Source organism: Leucopleurus acutus (genome assembly GCF_964270905.1).
Source record: "Leucopleurus acutus genome assembly, chromosome: 7".
NCBI classification, from domain to species: Eukaryota; Metazoa; Chordata; class Mammalia; order Artiodactyla; family Delphinidae; genus Leucopleurus; species Leucopleurus acutus.
The window spans coordinates 675306-697694 of record NC_139150.1 but is presented as its reverse complement, the minus strand read 5'-3'; the positions used below and the strand labels follow the sequence as shown (position 1 = coordinate 697694).

Genomic DNA, 22389 nt, shown 5'->3' with positions numbered 1-22389 from the left:
CAGGAAGGAGGCCCTGGGAGGGCCCACGGGGCCCGCGCCGGGCAGCGGGTGGCAGGGACGGACAAGAGAATGTGCTGAGAGGACACTCAGAAACCTCCGCCCTCCTGGGGCCAAAGTCCCCCTGCACCAGCGACCGGTGGGCAGCAAGCAGGGGGCCAGGAAGACCAGGCCTGACAGGGAGGGGCCGGCCCCAGCCGGACAGCTCTTCCTCCCCACATCCCAGGAGCAGGAAGGGGACTGACCCCAATAAGAGGCACTCCACGAGCAAGGGGGCCGGTCAGGGCTCAGCTGGAGAGAGAACAGGATGGGCCGAGTCTCCTGGTCCAGGTGAGCTTGGGCAGTGGGCTGGGCAGCAACGTGGCCTGGGGGAGGGGCCTGGCCCGCCCTCCCCCTTGCAGATGACGGCATGACACCCGTGACCGTGACCATTGCTGCCCAGCACTGGGGCTGAGCCCGCAGGGAGCTCTGCCAGGCCCAGCCCTGCCCCAAGCCCAGACCTGAACTGGATGACCTCAGGGGCTGTTGCCCTCCCCGCCTACCTGGTGCAAAGGGCTTCCCTCTGGCTATCGGACCTGGGCAGGAAAACCACAGTGAGGTCCGTAGAGCTTCCCGAGGGGTCCCCAGGCTGGCCAGTCAGAGCCCCAGCACCCTGCCCTGCCTTGGGCAGGCAGCAGGCAGCACCTGGCGTGTCACCAAGTCATCCATTCGTGGAAGTCCAGCACTCAGGACCCCCTGCCCAGCCCCGCAACAGCCCCGCGTGACAGTGGGGCCTGGACGAGGCGGGTGCCGGGGCTGCGGTGGTGCCCCTCAGGGGCCTCGGCTCCTGGGTAAACATTAATGGGGCTCAGCGCACGGCAGGTCATGTGCGCGCCCAGCACATCTTCCACCTGCAGCTGCTCCTGGCCTGTCTCCTCCCCGAAGGTGCCCCTCACTACCACACAGGTAGGAGCTTCCAGGACCAGGTGGGGACCCAGGACACTGGGCTCAGGGCTGGGTGACCTCCAGGGCTTAGGCGCCCCCCCACTCTCTAGGAGCTGAGGGAGAGAGAGACGCTTGGGGGCAGCAGCCTCCCCAGCTCCCGGGCCTTGGGCACTGGGAGCTGAGGTAGGCGGCTCGATGGGAGCTCCAGACCCAGCAGGCTGAGGAGGGAGCCTTGAGGTGGGGTGGGGGCGACCAAGCCCCCTGTCCTGCCCCCCATCACTGGAGGTGCGGCCCTTATCAAGCGGAGATGTTGCCGTTTGGTACCAAATACCAGAGTCTAAGCCGCGACCGGCTGCAGTGGTCTCTGTGACACCTGATAGGAGAGGTCCCCGAGTCCCCGGCTCCCGACCACTTCCGGCCACACCCCAGCACCCTAGGCCACCCACCAGGCCTTCTTCCAGCCAGGACCAGCAATGGAGCCAGGGTTCCCTCAACTCGGTCCCCCCAAACTGGACTGGGCTCACCTGACAGCCACTTGAGGTCACTATAGCCATCTCCCTGCAGACAGAGGAAGGGGACAGTCACCAAGGCCAACGGCGGGTGGGAAGGGAGGACAGCGGTGAGGTCTCAGGCCAGGGGACCCCAAGACCTGGCGGGCAGGGGGAGGAGCTGTGTCTGAACTGCCCTTCCCCCCAGCAGATCTAGATTTGGGCCTGGGCCTGTCCCTGCCCAAAATCCATGCCGAGTTCCCTCACCTGCGTCCAGGACCCTCCTGCCACTCTGGACACAGTTGGCCTGGTGGACCAGAGGCTGGGAAATGCAGGTACCAGCAGCCCCAGGGTCCCGGAGCCTCGGCCTGCCTCCCTGCCCACCCACCTGGCCCCTGACCCATTGCTCTGGGGAAGCTGGGAGAGGGGCTCCAGCCCATCCGTCCCCAGGAGAGCCCAGGGGCCGGAACAGTTAGGGGCCCCCCTCCTTCCCACTCTTGTCCCTCACCCCAAGCCCCTGTGCCACAGTCCCCCCAACCCCTTTGGGCGCCACCTAAAGGTGTCCAGGAAACAGCTAGGTTCCTGGCCCTACCTGACCCTGATCCCTGCAGGGACCTCCGGTTCTGCCCCCATCTTGGAAGACGGGGATGTGGACCCCTGGGCCCTCCCTCAGCTAAAGGACACTGGCCAGTCCTGGAAAGGTAGGTCTGGAGATGCTGGGTAACTGGACAAACGAGGCTCGGACTTGCCAGGGTGTGAGCGTGAGAGGGTTCTTGGGGAGAGAGAGCAAGGAGGGGGTTTGCCTCAACGGGCCCCATGGAAACCCGCCACGCAGACCACCACCAGGGCACCCTGGTCCCTCAGCTCAACGGCCTGCCTGCCCACCTGCCCTCCCTCCCTCCTGTGGGCAGTGAGGCTCCCTGGAGGCCCTAAGGGGCTGTCTGCTTGGCCACTCTGCAAAGGAACAGAGGAGAGGGACCCTGGCCCTGTGCTGGGAGGGGGGAGAAGAGGAAGGGGCCTGGAAGGGGAGCCGGGGTGGGGGCAGGGTGGGGACTGGCTGAGGACAGCCCTGCCCTCTGTCCTCAGAGCTCAGCATGGCCGGCAGGGTGCTCCAGGGGGCTGCTGGCTTCCTCAAGGCCTGTGGGCTCCTGGGCAGCCTCTACCTCTTCATCTGCTCCCTGGACATCCTCAGCTCTGCCTTCCAGCTGCTAGGCAGTGAGTGACTGGCTAGGTGGCTGGGGGTGGGGCAGCCAGCCAACCGTCCCCAGCCTCAGGGCACCGTCTCCCGGGCGTAGGCAAGGTAGCTGGAGACATCTTCAAGGACAACGTGGTGCTGTCCAACCCTGTGGCTGGACTGGTCATCGGCGTGCTGGGCACGGTCCTCGTGCAGAGCTCCAGCACGTCCTCCTCCATCGTGGTCAGCATGGTGGCCTCCAAGCGTGAGTGCCCCCCTCCCCTCCCCCAGGATGGTGGTGGCGGGGTGAGGGCCGAGAGGCTGATGCAGCGCCCCTACAGTGCTGACCGTGCGGGCATCTGTGCCCGTCATCATGGGCGTCAACGTGGGCACATCCGTCACCAGCACCCTGGTCTCGATGGCACAGTCGGGGGACCGGGACGCGTTTCGGAGGTGAGTGAGGTGCGAGGGAGGGCAGGGGCTGCGGCTGGGGCTTCCGACCACCCAACTCCGTGTGGCCTCAGGGCCTTTGGCGGCTCAGCCGTGCACGGCGTCTTCAACTGGCTCACGGCGCTGACCCTGCTGCCGCTGGAGAGCGCTGCGGCCCCCCTGGAGAGGCTCAGCGCACTGGCCCTGGGCGCTGCCAGCCTGCAGCCCGGGGGGCGCGCGCCTGACATCCTCAAGGTGCTGACACGGCCGCTCACACGCCTCATCGTGCAGGTGAGGCCAGCCGCTGCTTCCGGCAGGACCCACACGCCAGGCGTGGCGGGGAGGGGTTTCTTGGGGAGGTGGCGACAGACAGTCGAGGCAGATGTGGGCAGGGCGTCGTCGGCTGGGGGAAGAGAGAGCACACTGGGCCGGGCTGTGGTCCTCTGAGCCCCCGGGGAGTCCAACACCAGACCCAGACTCCTCTGTCCCCCAGCTGGACGCTGATGTCATTACGGGCCGCGGCACAGGCAACGCTACCAACAGTAGCCTCATTAAGCGATGGTGTGGCACCGAGGTGCAGACGGTGAGGTGCCTTGGACCCCTGAACTCCGACCCACTGAATTAGCCGGTGCTGGCTACTCTGAGCCTGTCCTGAGCCCAACCCGCCTTGCCTCCCCAGACTGCAGGGAACAGCAGCACCTGTGCGGCGGCCACTGGGGGCCCCTGCCCTGCGAGGAACAGCTCTGCCGCCGAGGAGCAGCTTCCCTGTGAGGCCCGGCGCCCGCCCCAGCCCCGCCCACCCCGCGCGCGGGCCGCAGCTCACCCGCCCCAGCCCCGCCCACCCCGCGCGCGGGCCGCAGCTCACCCACCCCTGCCCCGCCACCAGGCCGCCACCTGTTCGAGGGCACAGCGCTCGCGGACCTGGCCGTGGGCTTCATCCTGCTGGCTGCCTCCCTGCTCGTGCTCTGTGCCTGCCTCGCCCTCATCGTCAAGCTGCTCAGCTCCACTCTGCGGGGCCGCGTGGGCCAGGCCGTGAGCACCGTCGTCAACGCTGGTGGGCCTTGGGGAGGCGGTGAGGGTGGCGGCGAGGAGGCCCGACTGCGGGTGACCGGCTCCCCCTCCGCAGACTTCCCCTCCCCATTCGGCTGGCTCAGCGGCTATCTGGCCATCCTCGTGGGGGCCGGCCTGACCTTCGCGCTCCAGAGCAGCAGCGTCTTCACTGCAGCCGTCGTGCCGCTCATGGGTGAGCACAACAGGTGGCACCTGACCGAGGGGGCAGGGGGTGAGGGGCCCGTGATGACCCCTGGCTCCCCCAGGGGTCCGGGTGATCAGCCTGGAGCGGGCGTACCCCCTCTTCTTGGGCTCCAACATCGGCACCACCACCACGGCCCTGCTGGCTGCCCTGGCCAGCCCTTCGGATATGCTGATCAGCGCCGTCCAGGTACCACCCTCCCGCACCCCTCCCCTGCCCCCAAGCCCCTCCCACTCCCAACACAGGCCTGGGGCTTGCGCTCAGGCTCAGCCCCCTCCTGTCCAGCCCTCTGGGCTGGAGGCGGCAGGCCTGCCCTGGGGCCTCAGGCTCGAGCTCTCCTGGGCCCCACCTCTGGCTGCCTGCTCAAACCTGCAGCCTCCTCATCGTCCGGGACCCCAGGGGCCCTGTGGGCATTTCTCAGGGTCCCAGGCCTTCTTCTCTTCCCCTGCAACCTTATCATTTCTAGGATCCTGTAGTCCCAGGGTGCCTTCTCCTCCTTTCCAGCTGGCAGCTCCCCCCAACCTCTCCTGAGGGACCACTGCATACTGCTGGCTGTGTCCCTTTGAGGCCTCCCGGCCCTCGGGGGCCTCAAGCCCCTCTATGCCAACACCTCTAGGATGTCCCCCACCCCCAGGCACCTAAACCCCACAGGCCCCTACGTGGACGACTCACCGTCCTCCTCCGTGCACCCTTGGCCGGTCACAATTCTGCCTCCGGGACGCCTACCCCAGCTGCGCACCCCACGCCCAGTCCCATTCAATCCTGCGGATTCTCTCCAGATCACCCCGTGCTCCACTGCTTCTGTCCCAGCACCCTAACAGGTGTAGCTCCTGAAAGCCTGGATCTTGCTGGGCTGCTGCCCACAAGAAGAGATGAACCCCAGCCCTCCCCGACTCCCACCTGCTCTCTTGCCTTGGCTCTTTGTCCATTTGGAACCTCCCAGTGCAGGGCCCTGATCCACCCCCTCCAAGAAGCCCTCCGGACTGCACCCACCACACCGACTCCTCGACTTCTTCAGCAATCCCTGGAGGGAGTTGTGTTCTCTCCACGTGTGGCCCTGCAACTCCTCCTCACAGGAGCCAGGCCAGAGCCCAGGGCTGGGTGGCCAAACCCGCTCAGGGATGGCATGAGCGGGGTCACCATGAACGACGCGTTGGCAAGCTAAGCCAGCTCAGGGGAAGGTCGAATCCACGGGGCCATCACAGATGCAGTTACCACACGGGGATGCCGTACTAGGGCCCCGACCCTCAAAGTGTTGGGGGGTGCAGGAAGAGCGGGCCCAACACAGCTGGCCAGAATTTGCCCTCCCAGGCTGCCGTCTCGGCTAACGAGCGGGACCGCAAACTGCCTTTGGGCTTAGTGCCCTTTCTGCCAAGAAAGGGAGGGGCAGGCGTCCCGGGGAGCCCAGGGGACCCCGTACCACAGAGCCCAGGCTCCTGAACCCTGCCTGCCCTCCCTCCCTCCAGGTCGCCCTCATCCACTTCTTCTTCAACCTGGCTGGCATCCTGTTGTGGTACGTGGTGCCCGTCCTCCGGCTGCCCATCCCACTGGCCAAGCGCTTTGGGGACCTGACTGCCCGCTACCGCTGGGTGGCCGTCGCCTACCTGCTGCTCAGCTTCTTGCTGCTGCCGCTGGCCGCCTGCGGGCTCTCCCTGGCGGGGAGTACAGTGCTGGCTGCAGTTGGGGGGCCCCTGCTTGTGCTGGTACTCCTCATCATCCTGGTCGCCATCCTGCAGCGGCACCGGCCAGCCTGGCTGCCCCGCCGCCTGCGCTCCTGGGCCTGGCTGCCCCTGTGGCTCCGTTCTCTGGAGCCCTGGGACCGCCTGGTGAGCCGCTGCTGCCCCTGCAAGGCCTGCAGCCCCCCTCAGGCTGCGGCCAAGGAGGCCCACTGCTATGAGAACCCCGAGGTCCTGGCCTCCCAGCAGTTGTGAAGAGCGGGCGCCCCCACCCCCGTTGACCTCTGGGTGCCCTGAGGGATCCTAGTGGCTGCGGACATCTGCATCACCTGCATCACCTTCTTTGCAAATAAACAAGCCTGTACCCAGGTGTGGGTGGTCTTCTCTCCCCAACCCCAGGCTGCGTGGGCAGGGCCCCACCTGCCTCCATAGGGAGCTGGGAGTGGGGCAGCGCCGTTGCTGCCCCCAGCGGACACCCGGGGTCCGCACTAAGCCCTCGTGGGAGCTGGCCTTCCCCGGAGGTGCGGCTACACAGCTGATCCCCGAGGCCCAAGCTGTGACTCTGTTTCTCTCCGCGGCCACTGGGGACAGAAGGCCCTAAGTAGTGGCCAATCCAGAGCGTAGAGACTTCCCGCAGCAAGAAGCTCAGGGTTCAGGGAGGCTGGAAGCGGCCGGGGCCTTCCCTGTGGGTACAGGAGGGAAAGGGCGACCGGCTCCCACGCACCGCCGCCGCGGAGGACGCGCGCGGGCAGCTCCTGCGCCGTCCAGCCCCCTGTCGGCGGTCGGGCTGGAGGACGTCACGTGGCCGCGGCAGGGCCCCGAGTTCCGCAGGTGCGTCGGGGAGTGGGGAGGGGACAAGCGGAACCGGGTGGCCCCAAGGCGCCCTACTCCTTTCCGTCCCCGTTCTGCCGCTATCTCTTTTTCCGCAGAGCGTGGCGCAGGCGCTGCAGAGCACGGGGCTGCGGGGTGGTGCGTGGCCGGAGCGGGGAGGGGCGGGGGGGAGGCCCTGCGGGGAGGGGAGTGGGCGGGCGCGGGGCTGCGGGCTGCGGCTGGGGGGTGGGGGGCGGAGCGCGGGGCAGGCGAGCCAGTGCGCGGTTTCCCGGGTCCGCCAGCCTACAGTTGGCCGGCCGCCAGGGGCGCCACCCTGCCGGCCTGGGCAAAGGGCGTGCTCAGTGCCCCCCACCCCAGGAAGTGGGTCCTGCCCGCGACGCCCGGCGCCGCTCGCATCTGGAGGCCCCCACCTACGCGAAACACCTCGGCCGCGAGGCGGTCGAAGGTCTCCGGGCCAGGTGCCCACCTGGGGGTGGAGCGTGCGGGAGGTGGCCGCCCCCGCCCGCCCCCTGCTCCTCCCCGCAGCGCAGCGGGTTTCCACACAGGACCGCTTTTGTCTGGCGGCCGGGCGGTAACCGGACACCCCTCCAGCCCGGGGCTGCCCACAACCCCAGCCCGACCTCACGCCTCCGCCCTGAGAGGAGGGCATTGGCGGATCACGTGTCCCGGCACAAGTCGCGCACGGAGAGGGGCGCGCACGCGCAGACCTGCGGGCCGCTCGGGGTCTGGTTTGCCCCGTTAGCTGCTGCGGCCAGTCACCGCCTCCCGGTCCGTGGATGCTACCCTGATGGGAGCACCTTCCTTCCCTGGCCCCCACGTTTGCCTAACCAAACCCGGGGGGACAGGTGTGAATCGTCAGGAAGATGAGACCAGGGGACCTCAGAACCAATTATTGTCCAGGATCATGTCCTTTCACTTCTCAGGTCTCTCCGCCCCACTCCGTGTCCCCTAGTCCCTCTCAGCCCCTCCAGGTCTCCTGTCACCCCCAACACGCTCCTGGGTCTCCTGAGCCTGGGGCTCACCCTGGCCTCGGAAGGAGCTAGTCACACGTTCTGAGAGCCACAGGGGCCTCATGGGAACAAGACCCCTGGGGCAGGCTCATTACCCCCTTTTGGCTTCCCCCCACTTTTGTAACCTCAGGACACACTTGTGGTTCTGACATCAACCTCACTCCCATGGAAGTCCCCTGAGGAGGGACTGGGCCTGGCTGCTTCCCTGGGGACATGGAGGGGGCAGCTCCCCCTCCCCATGGTGGGAAGGCAGTGAGAGGGGAAGAAAGTACCCCATGCACCTCTCCTTCCGGGGGCGGGTGAGGCCGCCCACAAAGGCTGACTGCTGGGTCCTTTGAGGCCGTGAACGACTGTCTGCCTGCTGCTCCTGCCTGGCGGTAACGCACCCTCCCGCTGGGACCATGGCCACCGGTAAACAGAGCCGTCGTTGTGGATGCCTCCGACAGCTGCAGGCTGGGGCAGGAGGGCCAGGCGCCTAGCACTCCCACAGCCCCTGCCCACTCTGCCCTGCGTCCCGCTGGGCCACAGAGCTGCACTGGGCCCAGACCGGCCCCCCAGCCCAACCTCTCCACCCTGCAGCAGGAACACCCTTGGCTAAGGGTGGGGACCCGCAGGGCTTACCCCCACCAGCCCTGGGCAGCAGTGGCAACTGTGGTCCTTGGCCGAGGGACACGGGGAGCTTCCTGCTGTCTTGTTCCCAGTGTTCACTTTGGGAGGGCAAGGTGGACAACCTGGTGCCACGGGGGGCTCTGGGGCTCACACCTGGGTGGGAGACACAACCTCTATTTTGTTACCTGTAAAGTAGGGGGGCCATGCCGAACTCCCAGCCCTGTGTGCACTGGTCACAGGAAACAGGGACCTTTGCCAGTGGGGATCTCAGGCAAGTGTGGGGGGCAAGGAGAGAAGGCTTTGACAAACATCTCAAAGAGCACTGCTCACTGGCTCGCTTGGAGGAAAATCTGAGCTGCTCCCTTGCTCACCAGTTTGTGGGTTTGGGACAACTCAATGCTACCAGGCCCCAGAGCCTCCCTGCTGCAGGGCCAGGGCCGTGCAGACTGCTGCTTGGGCAGCTAAACCACTTTGCAGGGCACCGTGAGAACCCCGGATGCCAGGCAGTGACCCTGCACACCCCACATGCCACTGCCTGTGGCCAGCAGAAGCCGGGCCCACCTTCCTGGACTGGCATGGAGGGGGGACTGACCAGCACTCTGACATGCTGACTCACCCTCCAGGTCAGGACTGCAGCTGCAGACCACTCTCAGGGGATGCAAAGGCTAATCTCCATGCCGGCATGCTGCTTGCCCCAACAATTCCATCCCCAGATTAAGTATAGAATAACATGTCCTAACGCTGCAGTATACCGTGATACCGTAGTGTCATGTATTACACGGTGAAGAGAAGAGCGCATTCTCTTTAGGTAGAAATAAACAGGTATTGCCCCCAACACCCTTGGGTTCGTGAGCAAAGGAGGGTAAGAACCGCACTGAGAAAACCAGAATCTACAGAGGACCCAGTGGCCACGGCAATGGAGGCTGTCCAGGGCAGACCCAAGGTCGTAATTCCTGGTTTCTTAAATGTTATGCAAATATAATGCAAGTGTACTGTTTGTAAAAGGAGAGATTAAAGGTGTGACCACGTGTAATTTAACTGTTTTTCCTTCATAAATTTTTTTTTCCCCCAAACAAAAATCAAGGACGAGTAAAAACATTTGTCCACCCAGGTGTACTGGTCCGTGGTTGCCCAGAGGCCTGGGCGCTGCCCTCGTCTCCACGCAGTTCTGTTCTCTCCTGGGGCCAAAGTCTCAAGGCAACGGGCGCAGGGCCAGCGCGGTCTCCACAACAAGCCGCTGCTAGGCAGGGCCCCTTCCCGCCCTGCCCTGCCCTCCTCTCCCCTCCCCGCCCCACCGGGCCCACTTCTCCCCTCCTCTGCCCCCTCTCCACGGGCCCGGCGCAGCGGGCCCACGTGCTCCCCCACCTGCCCGCGACGGGTGCGGACCAAGGAGGGGAGCAGGGAGCCACAAGGTCTCCGCCGCTCTGGGGGGAGGGCCCGACTCCACCGACACACCCGCCCCGCCGCCCCTTGGCTCCTGAGCCCCGTATGTCTCTGCTATGAATGGCTCCGCGCCCCTCCTCGGCTCGGAGACCCAGCAACCCGCGCTCGACCGCCCTCGACAGGGCGCAAGGCGGGCCCGGGCTTAAGCGCTCGCCCACGGGGCGCGCCCCGCCTACCTTCCCCGGGCCTCGGGCCGGCCCTCCCCCGCCCTCCCCGCTTGGCCCCTCCCGAGCCCGCGCCCCCGCCCGCGTGGGTCCCCGCGGCACTGCGGCGGTTACCAGGACGCTGGCCCAGCGTAGCCAATAGCGCCGGCCTGTCGGCGTGCTCTCCGGAGCCAACCAATGAAAGAACAAATCAATCATTTGAAACACCCAATGGACAGAGCACCGCAGAGCGAAGGGGGGTATTTTGATAGGGAGAGCAGAGGCCGCGGCGGACCAATAAAGGGCCAAAGGCGTTGGGAAGGCGGGCGTTAGGCGGAAAGATTGACGGAGCTGCAGCCAATCAAATGAGGACGCTTGCTAGCCTCGCTCTGGAAACTTAATACGAGGCTGGCGGGGGCGGGCGCGGCGGCTATATAAGCACTGGCGGCGAGTCAGTTGTAGCACTCTGCGCGCCAGCTCTTCGGCTCTCGCTCCTCATCTACCACTGCTGCCGCCGCCGCCGCCGCCATGAGGGAGATAGTGCACCTGCAGGCCGGCCAGTGCGGCAACCAAATCGGCGCAAAGGTGAGCGGGGGCGTCGGGGCCGGCGCAGGTCTTCCGGGCGGGGCGAGCGGGCGGCGGGAAAAATGGCGGCAGCGGGCGGGCGGCGGCGGCCCCGCATTGCGGCCCCGCGCGGCGCCCGAACCGGAGTCGGGGCGGGGGCGGCAGCGAGGGCCCTTGGGGACGGCCCGGCGGCGGCGGCGGCGGCGGCGGCGGCGGCGAGGGGAGGGCCGCGCCGTCCGGGGCGGGGCCGGCCCGGGCACCTCAGGCGTGACTCAGCCCCAGCCCGGCCCGCTCGCGTCTCCCGCAGTTTTGGGAGGTGATCAGCGATGAGCATGGCATCGACCCTACCGGCACCTACCACGGGGACAGCGACCTGCAGCTGGAGCGGATCAACGTGTACTACAACGAGGCCACGGGTGAGACCCCCGCGCCCTTTCCCCACGCCCCTGCCGCCCCGCGGCCCTCCCGTCGCTGACGCCTCCCGCCCCACAGGTGGCAAGTACGTGCCCCGCGCCGTGCTCGTGGATCTGGAGCCGGGCACCATGGACTCCGTGCGCTCGGGGCCCTTCGGGCAGATATTCAGGCCGGACAACTTCGTCTTCGGTGAGCTGCAAGTCGGGCTGGGGGGTGGCTTGATAGCCAGGGCGCCTTATAGGTCAAGGGGTGCCCAAGGTCGTCAGTTTTAGGACCGCAGAGCCGAGGTCCTGATTCACTCTGCACTGCCCGTAGAAGCGGGGTTCAAGGACACTCTCCTTCCTCCTCGAGTCACTCAATCCCCTCTCCTAAAGCGGCTTTGGGGGGAAGGCCCAGCTGTCCGCACGCACGGAAGGAGCAGGCAGATGTAATCTGCCAGCCGTGCAGGCTGAGTCAGAGGCGGTGGCGGTTCCTCTGCCCTTGGGAATTGGCGGAGGCTGCCCGTGGGAGCAGCTGGCTTGTCGTTCAACTACTTTAGCTTGAACTCTTTATTTCTAATGGGGTACGTCGTTACGTTATGCGTCTGGGGGTCCACCTGCTGTACCTGCGGTGGGGGGGTTGTGTGTGGCCTCACGCCCTGTCATCTGGCCTTTTGGCACGGGTGACCAGTGGTGACCACGTGCCTGGCCGAAGAGCGACTGGCTGCTCTCCTTTGCAGGTCAGAGTGGTGCTGGGAACAACTGGGCCAAGGGGCACTACACAGAAGGTGCGGAGCTGGTGGACTCGGTGCTGGATGTTGTGAGGAAGGAGGCGGAGAGCTGCGACTGCCTGCAGGGCTTCCAGCTGACCCACTCGCTGGGGGGCGGCACCGGGTCCGGGATGGGCACCCTCCTCATCAGCAAGATCCGCGAGGAGTACCCCGACCGCATCATGAACACCTTCAGCGTGGTGCCCTCACCCAAGGTGTCGGACACAGTGGTGGAGCCCTACAACGCCACGCTGTCCGTGCACCAGCTGGTGGAGAACACGGACGAGACCTACTGCATCGACAATGAGGCGCTGTACGACATCTGCTTCCGCACCCTGAAGCTGACCACGCCCACCTACGGTGACCTCAACCACCTGGTGTCGGCCACCATGAGCGGGGTCACCACCTGCCTGCGCTTCCCGGGCCAGCTCAATGCTGACCTGCGAAAGCTGGCTGTCAATATGGTCCCCTTCCCCCGTCTGCACTTCTTCATGCCCGGCTTCGCCCCACTGACCAGCCGGGGCAGCCAGCAGTACCGCGCGCTGACGGTGCCCGAGCTCACCCAGCAGATGTTTGATGCCAAGAACATGATGGCGGCCTGTGACCCCCGCCATGGCCGCTACCTGACCGTGGCCGCCGTGTTCCGGGGCCGCATGTCCATGAAGGAGGTGGACGAGCAGATGCTTAACGTCCAAAACAAGAACAGCAGCTACTTCGTCGAGTGGATCCCCAACAACGTGAAGACGGCCGTGTGCGACATCCCGCCCCGCGGGCTCAAGATGTCGGCCACCTTCATCGGCAACAGCACGGCCATCCAGGAGCTGTTCAAGCGCATCTCAGAGCAGTTCACGGCCATGTTCCGCCGCAAGGCCTTCCTGCACTGGTACACGGGCGAGGGCATGGACGAGATGGAGTTCACCGAGGCCGAGAGCAACATGAACGACCTGGTGTCCGAGTACCAGCAGTACCAGGACGCCACGGCTGAGGAGGAGGGGGAGTTTGAGGAGGAGGCCGAGGAGGAGGTGGCCTAGGGCTGCGGTACCGGGTGAGGCATGGGAGCCGTGGGAACTCTTTATTCACTCAGCCTGTTCTCTGATAGCCCTGTCTTTCTGTGTGTGTATTTGTTCTTCTTGTCTTGACATCACATGCTGTACAGGTACCACCATTAAAGCGTTTTCATAGTGTCTGGCTGCGCCTCTCCAGTTCCTTCTGACAGGCCTTGCGGGTGCTGTTGCCAAACGTCAGTGCGTAGTTGTCCTGCATGGCTACGAGGGGCACCACTGCAGCTGAGCGGGCTCACCATGTGCGCAGGGTGAGCACGCGAGTGGCTGCTGGAGGGGTCGGCTCGGCCTGCGAACACGCCGACTCCTGGGAGCTTGGGGCTGCCCTGGGCCCCTGCCTCCTGAAGGCAGGTCTGGCCTGTGCACAGGAAACCTCTAGAAGGCCAGCATGGTCTGCAGGCAGCTGGCCTCTGTCTGACTTTTAGTGTCAGGGCTGTGAAACCCTTCTACACTGGGGAAGAGGGGACGTTGGGTAGTCCTGCCCCAAGGGAATCGTGTGGTCACACAGCTGGCCTTCTGCCTGAGGTTCAGCACGGGTAAGGGGGCCCAGGCCCGGACGCCTCCCCACAGTGACCTGTCACCGTGACCTTGTCTGGGATGGGGGCGGGGAGCCTACTGCACTCACCTGGTATGAACCCCATGTAGAAAGGTATCAGACCTTGGCTTCTGTAGATGGTGGTGTTAGGCCACTGCGTTCTGGGCAGCCTCTCGCCCGGGGCACGGAAGGGATTTCTGAGCAGGAACTGCGGAAACAGGCAGGCGTTGGCATGTGCTGCCGCCCCCAACTGGTAACCAGTGAGCAGAATGTCCCGGTGGGTGCAAGGCTGACATTCTCCTGGGAATGAGTGGCTCAGGGTCTTTTCCCATCTGTCCGCAACACTCCGAGGCAGAGAGCCAAGACCTAGTCAGAAAGACGTTTGGGGGGCAGGGGCGGGCGGAGGGGAGCAGCCTCTTTGGGCCAGGCAGAGCCCCCTCCCTCCAGGGAAGCCAGAGCGTGGAGACCTCTGTGCTCGCCCAGGGATGGTGTCCACATACCTGGCTCTTGTCAAATTCATCTGTGGCCTGTGCGACCCCATCGCGAAAATTCATCCCTATCACCCAGGCAAAGCGAGGGACAAAGCCAGCATAACCTGGGGAAGGAGGAGCCAGGGCCCCGCTCTCAATCATGCCCATCTTCCCCCGCCCGGGCATTCGCACCTGCTCCCGGGGGGTTAGGGAAGTCTGTCTGGGCTCCTCTCTCCCCCTAAACAGACAGGAATGGGTCAGCAGGAGCTCCCAGTCTCGGGGAGGGCCCTTGGGCAGCCTCACTTGCTCTCCCCAGGTCCTGCCTGGGCCCTTGGAGCCTTGCGGGTGCGTGTCGTGCCCAGGCCCCAGGCACCCACCTGAGATGGCCTTGCGCTGGATCAGGTCGGGGTGGTCCATCTGGGGCGGCCTGTGGAAGCAGCCCACACGTAGTGTCTCCCGCTGGTGGGCTGGGGCCAGGCACCCTTCCCTCATGCAGGGGCACAGCTGGAATGGGGAGGGGCAAGTCAGCGCCCCAGCCCCCACCGGGCTCTGGCTGTGGCGAGGCTTGATCCCAGTGCTCCCAGTGTGTCTCTCAGTTACCTGGTACTGCGTGGGGGCCTCACGGGCAGAGGTGGCGCTCATCCAGGCCTCTTCCCCTAATGCCAACCGCAGGCCCGGGTGTCCAAGGTCCCTGGAGTCCCCCTTCCTGCCCGGTGGGCAGGGAGGGTAGAGGGGGTAGGGCACGAAGCCTGCAGGCAGTGGGACTTGCCTGGATACATTCTCTCCTCCCGGCGGCCCCTGGGCATCCACCTCCTGGGGTGGGAACCGGCCCAGGATCTCACAGTTCTTGTAGGGCTTCAGACCTGTATGGATAGGGCAGCCTTGAGCCACAGCGGGCATGGGGGCGTCCCCGGGGCTGCAGGGCCGGTGGGTGGGCAGCGGCTTAACTGGTGTACTGGGAGACGTAGGGCTCTGTCAGTTCACGGCAGGGCGTAAAAGGTGGCTGGGACTTGCTGAAGTCCTCGATGGACTTGGGCTTGGCTATGGGGGACAGCACGGAGCATGGGCTCTTCGGCACGCTGGCGTCCGCGAGCAGCTGCGCCGTGGTGCGCCCATAGGTGTTCCCCACCTGGTAGCGCAGCTGCGGGTAGAAGCCGGCATAGCTGTGGAGGAGAGAGGAGCCGGTGTGGACCCAGCCTACTGGCCACAGGCAAGATCTGCGACCCGCCTACAGAATGGGGTCACGGCAGCACCTGCTGTCCGGCGCTCTTGGGGCTTGAATGGGCAGCACAGGCCAAGCACTGAGAACAGGGCTGGCCCACGGGAGGGGAGCTCTGTCATCACCACCATCGGGGTCCCATCCACCCAGCCATCTTCCAACAACAAGGGTCTTAAAGATGAGGCAACGGGGAGCTCTGCCCCCCCGAAAGCATTGCAGGGGTGGTCTGAGACACAGGGCAGCCCATTGTACACGAGTCGGTCCCGCCAGGAAGGTATGGTGGGCATTGGGCCCAGATGGCGGCCACCCGGGAGGCTGGCGGGAGGTGGCACTTGAGCTGAGCGTCATTGAGGCCCGTGGGGAAGTGGTGTGGGCGCCATGGCTAAGCCCTGAGGGCGTCCACTGCTGCCCGGGGCCTGTGTAACGTCCAAGGGGGGTGCGTTGCTTTCCTCTTAAGATCTGCTCAAGAGAATGCAGGTTTGTCAGTCAGCTGCGCGCGGCTGGGGCTGAAGGTGAGAGCCTCTGCAGTGTCACCAGAGTTGGGTCTGGTGCTTCCCAGCCTTTTCCTTGTGCGTGGTCTGAGTGTGTGTTGGTGTGCACACACACTCTGGAGGCCTGTTTCTATTCTTATTTATTAGGTTGTGCCACACAGCACGCTGGATCTTAGTTCCCTGACCAGGATCCCACCCGTGGCCCTTGCAGTGGAAGCTCAGAGTCTTAAACGCTGGACGGCCAGGGAAGTCCCTCGTTTCTGTTGTTGGCATGCGGGACACCTAGCAAGGTGGCCTGGCACCGGTGTCCATCACTTTACTCCACATGCTCCTCTTCTCTTTATGTTTTTATTTATTTTTTTCGGCCGCGCAGCATGCAGGAACTTAGTTCCCCAACCAGGAATCGAACCCGTGCCCCCTGCGGTGGAAGTGCAGAGTCCTAACCACTGGACCGCCAGGGAATCCCCAGTTCATCTCCTCTTTAAAGCGCGGAGTGCTCTATGGAAGGAGAAGCCAGCCTCCCCAGCTGTCGCGCTGTCCCCAGTTTCTGCTCTCGACACACGTGCTGGCCACCTGAGACGGCTGCTCCAGCAGGGCAGGTCGGCCGGGCCCTCTCGAGCCCACCCCAGCCCTCCCTCCTGGCCCCTCCAGCCCTCGGCCTCACCCCCATTTCCCTGGCCTTCCGTGTCCCCAGGTTCCTGCTCAAGGGCCTCACCCTCTGGCCTCAGCTTCCTGGAGACCCAGCTCTGGGGCCCCCCTCACAGCTGAGCAACCTTCAGCCCTTAGGCCCCGGCCTTGCTCCCCCATCCTCGGGGACCCCAGCCTCCCCGCAGGGCTCCGGCGCTTACCCAGGGATGTAGTGAGGTTCCGGCGGGAAGAGGTTGTGCTTCTGAGTAGCTGTCATCGCGCCTCAGCTCTGCCTGGGCTGCCTTCAGCCCCTCTCGTGCCTGCACCTGGCTCCTTCCAGAGAGGAGTCCTTGTTGCCTGGCAACCATTGTGAAGAGGCCCGGCATTGTTGGGCAGCACCTGGGCCGGGCCCCTTCCCATACCCTGTGAGCACTCCCGTTTTACGGGAGGCCCGGGGAGGCGTCTCACTGAGGACAGACCTAGAGCTTGGGAAACGGGGACTGTAATTGCAGCCCAGTCGGTCCTGCTAGGTAGTGAGAGGCAGGGTTGGGTTTGAACGCTTGCTACCCGCAGGGGGCCAGTAGCCAACTGAAGGGCAGCCTCCCAGGGTGAGGCTAAGGGAGCCCCACCCCAAGCCCCCTCCTCAGATGCAAGGCCCTGGACGCTTTGGAGGCATTGCCACAAGGTTCCTGAGCCGGGGAGCTGCTGGGACTCTGTCCTGGAGGGTCTTTCCCCTGGAGCTGGGCACTATTTTCCATTTTAAAGAAATCCTGATCTGTGTGTGTGTGTGTGTGTGTGTGTGTGTAGGGAGGACTTTCTAACCATAAAAACGAAGAAAAATGTCATAAAGGCAACGATTAGCGGGTTCAAATACGTGTCAAAAAACAGTATAAACAATACTAAAAGGCAGATGAGCAACTGGGGAAAACGTTTGCAGCAAGTGTTATGTGCAGACGTGATATCAGTGGAAACAACCTTACAAAACAAACCTATGAAAAACTAACACCCCACCAGAAAAATACATGTGAAATGTGCCTATAGTCAACGAGGGCAGAGCCTCTGTCAAACGAATGCTGATGAAACGCCGATGCTGCACTTTCTGACGCTCCTTTGCCAGCATGAGGACCGCCTCTAATTTGGGAGCACAAAGGCTGCACAGGCTTTGACCCACCGCTTCCACTCGGTGCGTCTATCCTGAGGAAATGATCCATGTTTAGCTGAAGACAGGCGTGCACGTCATCCACCATGGCGGATGGCAGTATTTGTTATAGGGAGAACTCCCAGCTGCTCACGCCCAGTGACAAGGGCTCTGACAAGCTATACCTGCATCTGTGGGTGATTATGCCCTCAGAGAACACCATGCACCACGGGAAGGGCCCTGGAGCACAGACTGGGAGCCCCCTGCCCTGATCAAAGGTGTGTTTCCTCAAGGAAGTCTTTATCTGTCTGCCTGTCCATCTGGAGCCCCTCCCGAGGCCAGGCAGGGTCAGCGTCAGATGGGAGGGCTCTGGAGAGGAAGAGACGGGGGTGCGGAGGAGGAGACATTCTTGGCCGGGCCCCGCCTGGATGAGGCCAAGGCCAGGGCTGAGCTGGTTGGCTGGTCAGCTCTGGAGCGCGCCGCAGGGCCCGGTGTGCAGATGGACTCTCGCTCAGCCGGCCTCGTCATTGTCATTCCTTTGCGTTTCAGCCTCAGCAGCCCCAGCTGTTTGTGATACCCTCCAGCCTCTGTGCCCGCAAGAAGACAGGCCTCCCCACCTCAGCCCCACCTGGGCCGCCAGGCCTGCCTCTGGGGTGGGCACGGTCCACTCAGAGCCAACCACTGTTGCTCCACTTTTCCGAGGGCTGGGTTTTCCGCAGGGGCTCCTCCTGCGCTAGGGAGTCTCCCTGGACCCTACACCCTACCCCCACGCCTCCTTCAGCTGGCCCTGCACAGCTAGGTGCCCCCTGGCCCCTGCCCCCTTCTCCACCCTCTGCCAGGGCCTCAGTCCTCCCCAAAGCCCTACTAGAGTGGACCCCAGCCCCCCAAGAGACCCCGAAGTCCAGGAGAGCGGAAGGGTTGGGGCAAGAAAGTGGGGGAGGGAGGAAAGGTGGCCGAGCCAGGAGTCACGGGCGTGGGGCGGCTGAGGGCCTCCTGGCCATGGCTGATCCCAGGGCAACCCACCTGGCAGGTCAGGGGAAGGGCACCTCCAGGGCTGCTTCCCCAGGGAGTTCCCGGCAACGGGGGGGGGGGGGGGGAGGGGGGCATGACCAGCCAGCGAGGTCACAGAGCCCCGAGATGTCCTTGGGGGAGGGAGCCAGAGACCCTGACAATGAATTTTGACCAAAAGGCGGTGAAATTCCTGGCAAATTTTCACATCAATGGAGGCGAACACTGGACCCATGGCCCCCTGAAACAGAAGCCACTTGTGACTTCCCAGTAACTTCCCAGGGCGCTGGGCGGGCTGGGGGGCGGGCAGCTGGCGTAGGGTGGCTATTGGCTGGGGGCATGGTGGCCCCCAGGGGTGCAAGAGCTCCAGGCGGGCCTCAGGATGCTAACGGGCCCCTCCAGGAAGCCCGCCCACCTGCGCCCACAACCTGAGGGAACTGTGTGAGTGAGGGCTCTGGACCCCCAGCCCTGGGCCGGTCTGGGGAGGCAGGCCGGTTGGTGGCGGCCCGCCTGGAGGACCCAGGCCCAGAGCTTGCTTCCCGCCAGGGCTGGAGCGACGCCCCCCCGTCGTGACCAACCTGGGCGTCCCGGGCCCCACCAGGTACCGGGTGCCAGATGCTTCGGCGCAAGAGTGCTCCCCACTGCCCCACTCTTCACCATCGCTCGCATGCACCCTACCCGTGACGTGCGCCCTCCCCGAAAGCCCCCACTGTCCGCCCTCACCCCCGGAGTGGGACCCCGGCCACCAGCGCCCCCATGACGCTGCCCCCACCGCAGAGGGTGGCGGCTGCAGGGCGTGGCAGACCGTGTGGTTCCCGAGGGAAAGCCCTGTCACCCAGAACGACTTCAACTGGGAGCAGGTTTGCCCGGCGGGTCCTGGGGTGGGGGCGGGGGCGGGTCCCCCGAGGGAGGAGCCTGCGGTGACTTTGACCTGCAGTGGCCCTCGCCCGCCGACTACCAGCCGCCCAGCCTGCCCGCCTGCCCGGCCTTCAGCTTCGGGGGTCGCCTTACTCTAGCCCCCCCCCGAGGCCGGAGCCCACTTGGGGATGCTGCAGGCCTGGGGTGCAGGGCCGCGGGCCCAGCCCCTCCTGCAGGTCCCTCTGCCGACGGGGTTAGCTCCATCGCCTACAACATCCTTCCCGGGTGCCGCCTGCCGGGCCCCTGCCCGCCCGCTTTCTGCATGAGCTGCTCGCCCCTGCTGGCCTCCTGGGTGGGCTCCTGTAAGGAGGTGGGCGGGGGCGGGGGGGGGGAGGTGGGCACCGGGCAGAGGGGGCGGGCACGGTAACTGCACCCACCTTCCCTCTGCAGCCTGCACCCTGGGCCCGGCTGCCTATGGCGTGGAGGACTGCTACAACTCGCACTTCCGCTCCGCACATGGGGGTGGTCATCCAAGGCTTGCAGAGACCCAAGTGCCACGACACTGGCCCCTTCTGCGCACTCTCGAGCCCAGTGGGTGCAGCTGGCCCACCCAGTTAGCACATGAAACCCTGGCCTTCCGGGCCTGGGGGCCTTCCCGGGCCTCCCTCTGGAACTCAGTGCCCCCAGCCTGGCCTTCTGACCCTCTGGGCACCCGTGATCCACCCTCCGGGCCGGCCGACCCCTCTGACCTGTGGACCCAGCCTGGAGCCCAGCCTGGAGCCCTAGCCCGGAGCCCCACCTGCCCACCCCCCTTGTTATATAGAGATGCTGTTGGTTCTTCCGAATTCTGTGCTGGGCTTGGTGGTCTTGCCTGGTGAGCTGTGCTGCAGATGTGGCCTGCAGCTAACCTGTCATGTCCGGCTTTCTCTGGCCAGGGATCCCCCTTCACTTCCCCTTCAGAGTGTCTCCTCTAGGGTGGGGTGGCCTGGGACAGGGTGGGAGGGAGCCCTGTGGGCAGTGTGGGACACCCCCATCTAGCCGTGCCATCCCGGAGAGGGTCCGGCTGCCAGTCTACCCAAGGATCAGGCTGCTTGCCGAGCCGAGGAACTGACCGTTGCAGTGGAGGCGGGGGGCAGTCTTGAGGTAAGGTCAGACTGCCCGGCCACCAGGTAGGGCCCAGAGGACCAGGTCGTTAGGGCCCGGCCCCCCTTCTTCCCGCACCTGCCCAAAGACCCTGTGAACTCACACGGGGCCGTGCAGGCCAAGCTGTAGCCGATAGACTCCCCAGGCTTCACTGTGCGGCCCGGCCCCTGCCCACAGCAGCAGCCTGGCCACTGGACTCCTCGTCACCATGGACCCGCCCTCCTACCCAGGGGTCGGCCCCAAGGCTGCCTCCCTGCAGGGGCCTCACCTGCAGCTTGTGGTGGCTCCTGTCTCTGCACCAATTTCCCCAGGGGTCCTCCCTGTGTCACCCAAGCCCTGGGCCAGGCCCCCTTCTCTGTCTCCTCTAAGCTCAACCCCTTCAAACAGTCACTGCACAAGAGCTGCTCCCATGGTGTTGGCATCATCCCTTTCCGCAGGGAAGCCAAGGACAAGTGAGTCTGAGCGTCGTGCACCTGTGACCTCCTCCAGGGCTGAACCAGCTGGGGGTCAAGCCCCAGCACCCTCGGGAATCAGAGCAGTGGGACTGCAGACTGTTGGCACTGAGCCCTGGGCTGACCAGCTCAGGCAGCGGGCAGCGGAGATAGACCTGGGGCACTCTGGCCTTGGGAGTCTGGCCCAGCGTGGGAGGACCAGGAGCCCTCCTCTCAGCTGCACCACAAGCAATCCCTAGGTCTCAAAGCCAGGAGTGGGACCAGCAGGAAGGTTGCAGCAATCCCTCAAGCTGGGCTGAGGAGGGAGGGTTTTCCGGAGGGGGCTTTCAAGGATGAGTTTGCTGGGCAGCAGGAAGGGAATTTATGGCAGAGCAAACCTCAGAAGCCAAGGCACATGAAAAGGGAGAGGGTGTGATGTTTGGTGTGGCCAAGCTTGGGAAGACCCCGAGCTGGTGGGACAGAAGGAGGTGAGCTGGAGGGATGGAAAAGCTGCAGAGGGCTGCATGCTGGGTCCGGGGGCTTGCATGCTTGGCAATGGGGAGCCCGCGGAGGGTGCAGGGCAGGCAGTGACTGCTGCAGGCACTGTATGGGCATCTTGCACTGCAAGAGATGAGGGACCCCATGGAATCCAGGGCTCACATGTGCAGCGAGTTGGGCTGGACCTCAGCCTGAGGGCCTAACACTTTTGGTTAGCAAGGGGGATAGATGCTCAAGGTGACAAGAGGACAGCCATCCTTTGTCACCCTGTCACTGCATGTCCAGGTCTCTGCTAGGCACTCCCTATTTGAGGCAAACTGTTTTTTTTTTTTTTTAAATAAATTTATTTATTTACTTTTGGTTGCATTGGGTCTTCGTTGCTGCGCACGGGCTTTCTCTAGTTGCGGTGAGCGTGGCGGAGAGGGGCGGCTACTCTTTGTTGCCGTGCGCGGGCTTCTCATTGCCGTGGCTTCTCTTGTTGCGGAGCACGGGCTCTAGGCGTGCGGGCTTCAGTAGTTGTGGCACCGAGGGCTCAGTAGTTATGGCGCATGGGCTTCGTTGCTCCGCAGCATGTGGGATCTACCCGGACCAGGGCTTGAACCCGTGTCCCCTGCATTGGTAGGCGGATTCTTAACCGCAGCGCCACCAAGGAAGTTCCCACACTTAGATTTTGGTCTTTGTGACAACACTACGGTGTGAGCTTCGCCGTGTGAGCTTCGCCGGGTTGGACAAGGAAGAAACCAAGTTCCAGGATGAGAGAGGGTCGTGCACCTGGTGGGCGCTGTGAGGTCAGCAACAATATTTTTCATGATTACTAAAACGCTCTTGGCTAAAATAGCAGCTATGAATCTCCTGAAGCAGGCCGCGGCACCCCGCCCCCTGTGCTCCATCCCCCTCCTCCGGTGCCCCCTCCCCCAGGCGCCCCGCAGCACTCCGCCCTCCCTCCGCGCCAACCCTGTTCTCCTTTGCCGGTAAACGGCTGCAAGCGCCGCGAGGCTGGGCGGGGTCGCGCAGGAGGGCGGGGCCCGGGTGGGTGGGGCGGGGTCCGGGTGGGCGGGGCGGGGTTTTCTCGACGCCCTGTGCGTCGTCCTGGCACCGCCTTCGCGCTCCGTCTCCGCCAGGCGAGGGCCGCGGCGCAGTTGCCGGGAACCTCTCCGGGGCGGCGGCGGCGTTTCCGGGGAGCCGGTTGGCGGGCGGACCCGGCTCCT

At 64.8% G+C, this 22389-nt stretch overlaps 4 protein-coding genes across 6 annotated transcripts; 3 read left to right on the top strand and 1 right to left on the bottom strand.

The window, feature by feature from the left end:
- Window positions 1–1659: 1659 nt before the first annotated feature.
- SLC34A3 (solute carrier family 34 member 3) lies at window positions 1660–6241 on the top strand (the record flags this gene model as incomplete). Of its 2 annotated transcripts, XM_082842910.1 has the most annotated exons (12): window positions 1660–1744; window positions 2021–2110; window positions 2496–2624; window positions 2705–2848; window positions 2925–3036; window positions 3108–3303; window positions 3506–3595; window positions 3692–3779; window positions 3899–4066; window positions 4139–4255; window positions 4329–4453; window positions 5731–6241. In XM_082842910.1, the coding sequence occupies 12 exons, from the start codon at window positions 1660–1662 to the stop codon at window positions 6193–6195; spliced, it is 1809 nt and encodes a 602-aa protein (XP_082699036.1). In that variant the 3' UTR covers window positions 6196–6241. The 2 variants fall into 2 exon arrangements, with proteins under 2 accessions (XP_082699036.1, XP_082699035.1); XM_082842909.1 differs by having other exon boundaries at window positions 3899–4255.
- Window positions 6242–10484: 4243 nt separating this feature from the next.
- On the top strand, window positions 10485–12888 carry TUBB4B (tubulin beta 4B class IVb). Its single transcript, XM_082842928.1, has 4 exons — window positions 10485–10561; window positions 10848–10956; window positions 11033–11143; window positions 11673–12888. Exons 1-4 carry the CDS (start codon window positions 10505–10507, stop codon window positions 12731–12733), a joined length of 1338 nt encoding a protein of 445 aa, XP_082699054.1. The 5' UTR covers window positions 10485–10504; the 3' UTR covers window positions 12734–12888.
- CIMIP2A (ciliary microtubule inner protein 2A) lies at window positions 12879–16382 on the bottom strand (the record flags this gene model as incomplete). Of its 2 annotated transcripts, none has more annotated exons than XM_082842945.1 (7): window positions 12879–12967; window positions 13389–13506; window positions 13799–13893; window positions 14146–14272; window positions 14369–14631; window positions 14717–14931; window positions 16327–16382. In XM_082842945.1, 7 exons carry the CDS (start codon window positions 16380–16382, stop codon window positions 12879–12881), a joined length of 963 nt encoding a protein of 320 aa, XP_082699071.1. The 2 variants fall into 2 exon arrangements, with proteins under 2 accessions (XP_082699071.1, XP_082699072.1); XM_082842946.1 differs by having other exon boundaries at window positions 14146–14227.
- Window positions 16383–18414: 2032 nt separating this feature from the next.
- On the top strand, window positions 18415–20708 carry STPG3 (sperm-tail PG-rich repeat containing 3; the record flags this gene model as incomplete). Its single annotated transcript, XM_082843713.1, is given in 6 exon segments — window positions 18415–18521; window positions 18742–18936; window positions 19029–19471; window positions 19560–19624; window positions 19626–19700; window positions 20622–20708. Coding segments are annotated over 6 exon segments (972 nt in total).
- Window positions 20709–22389: the final 1681 nt, after the last annotated feature.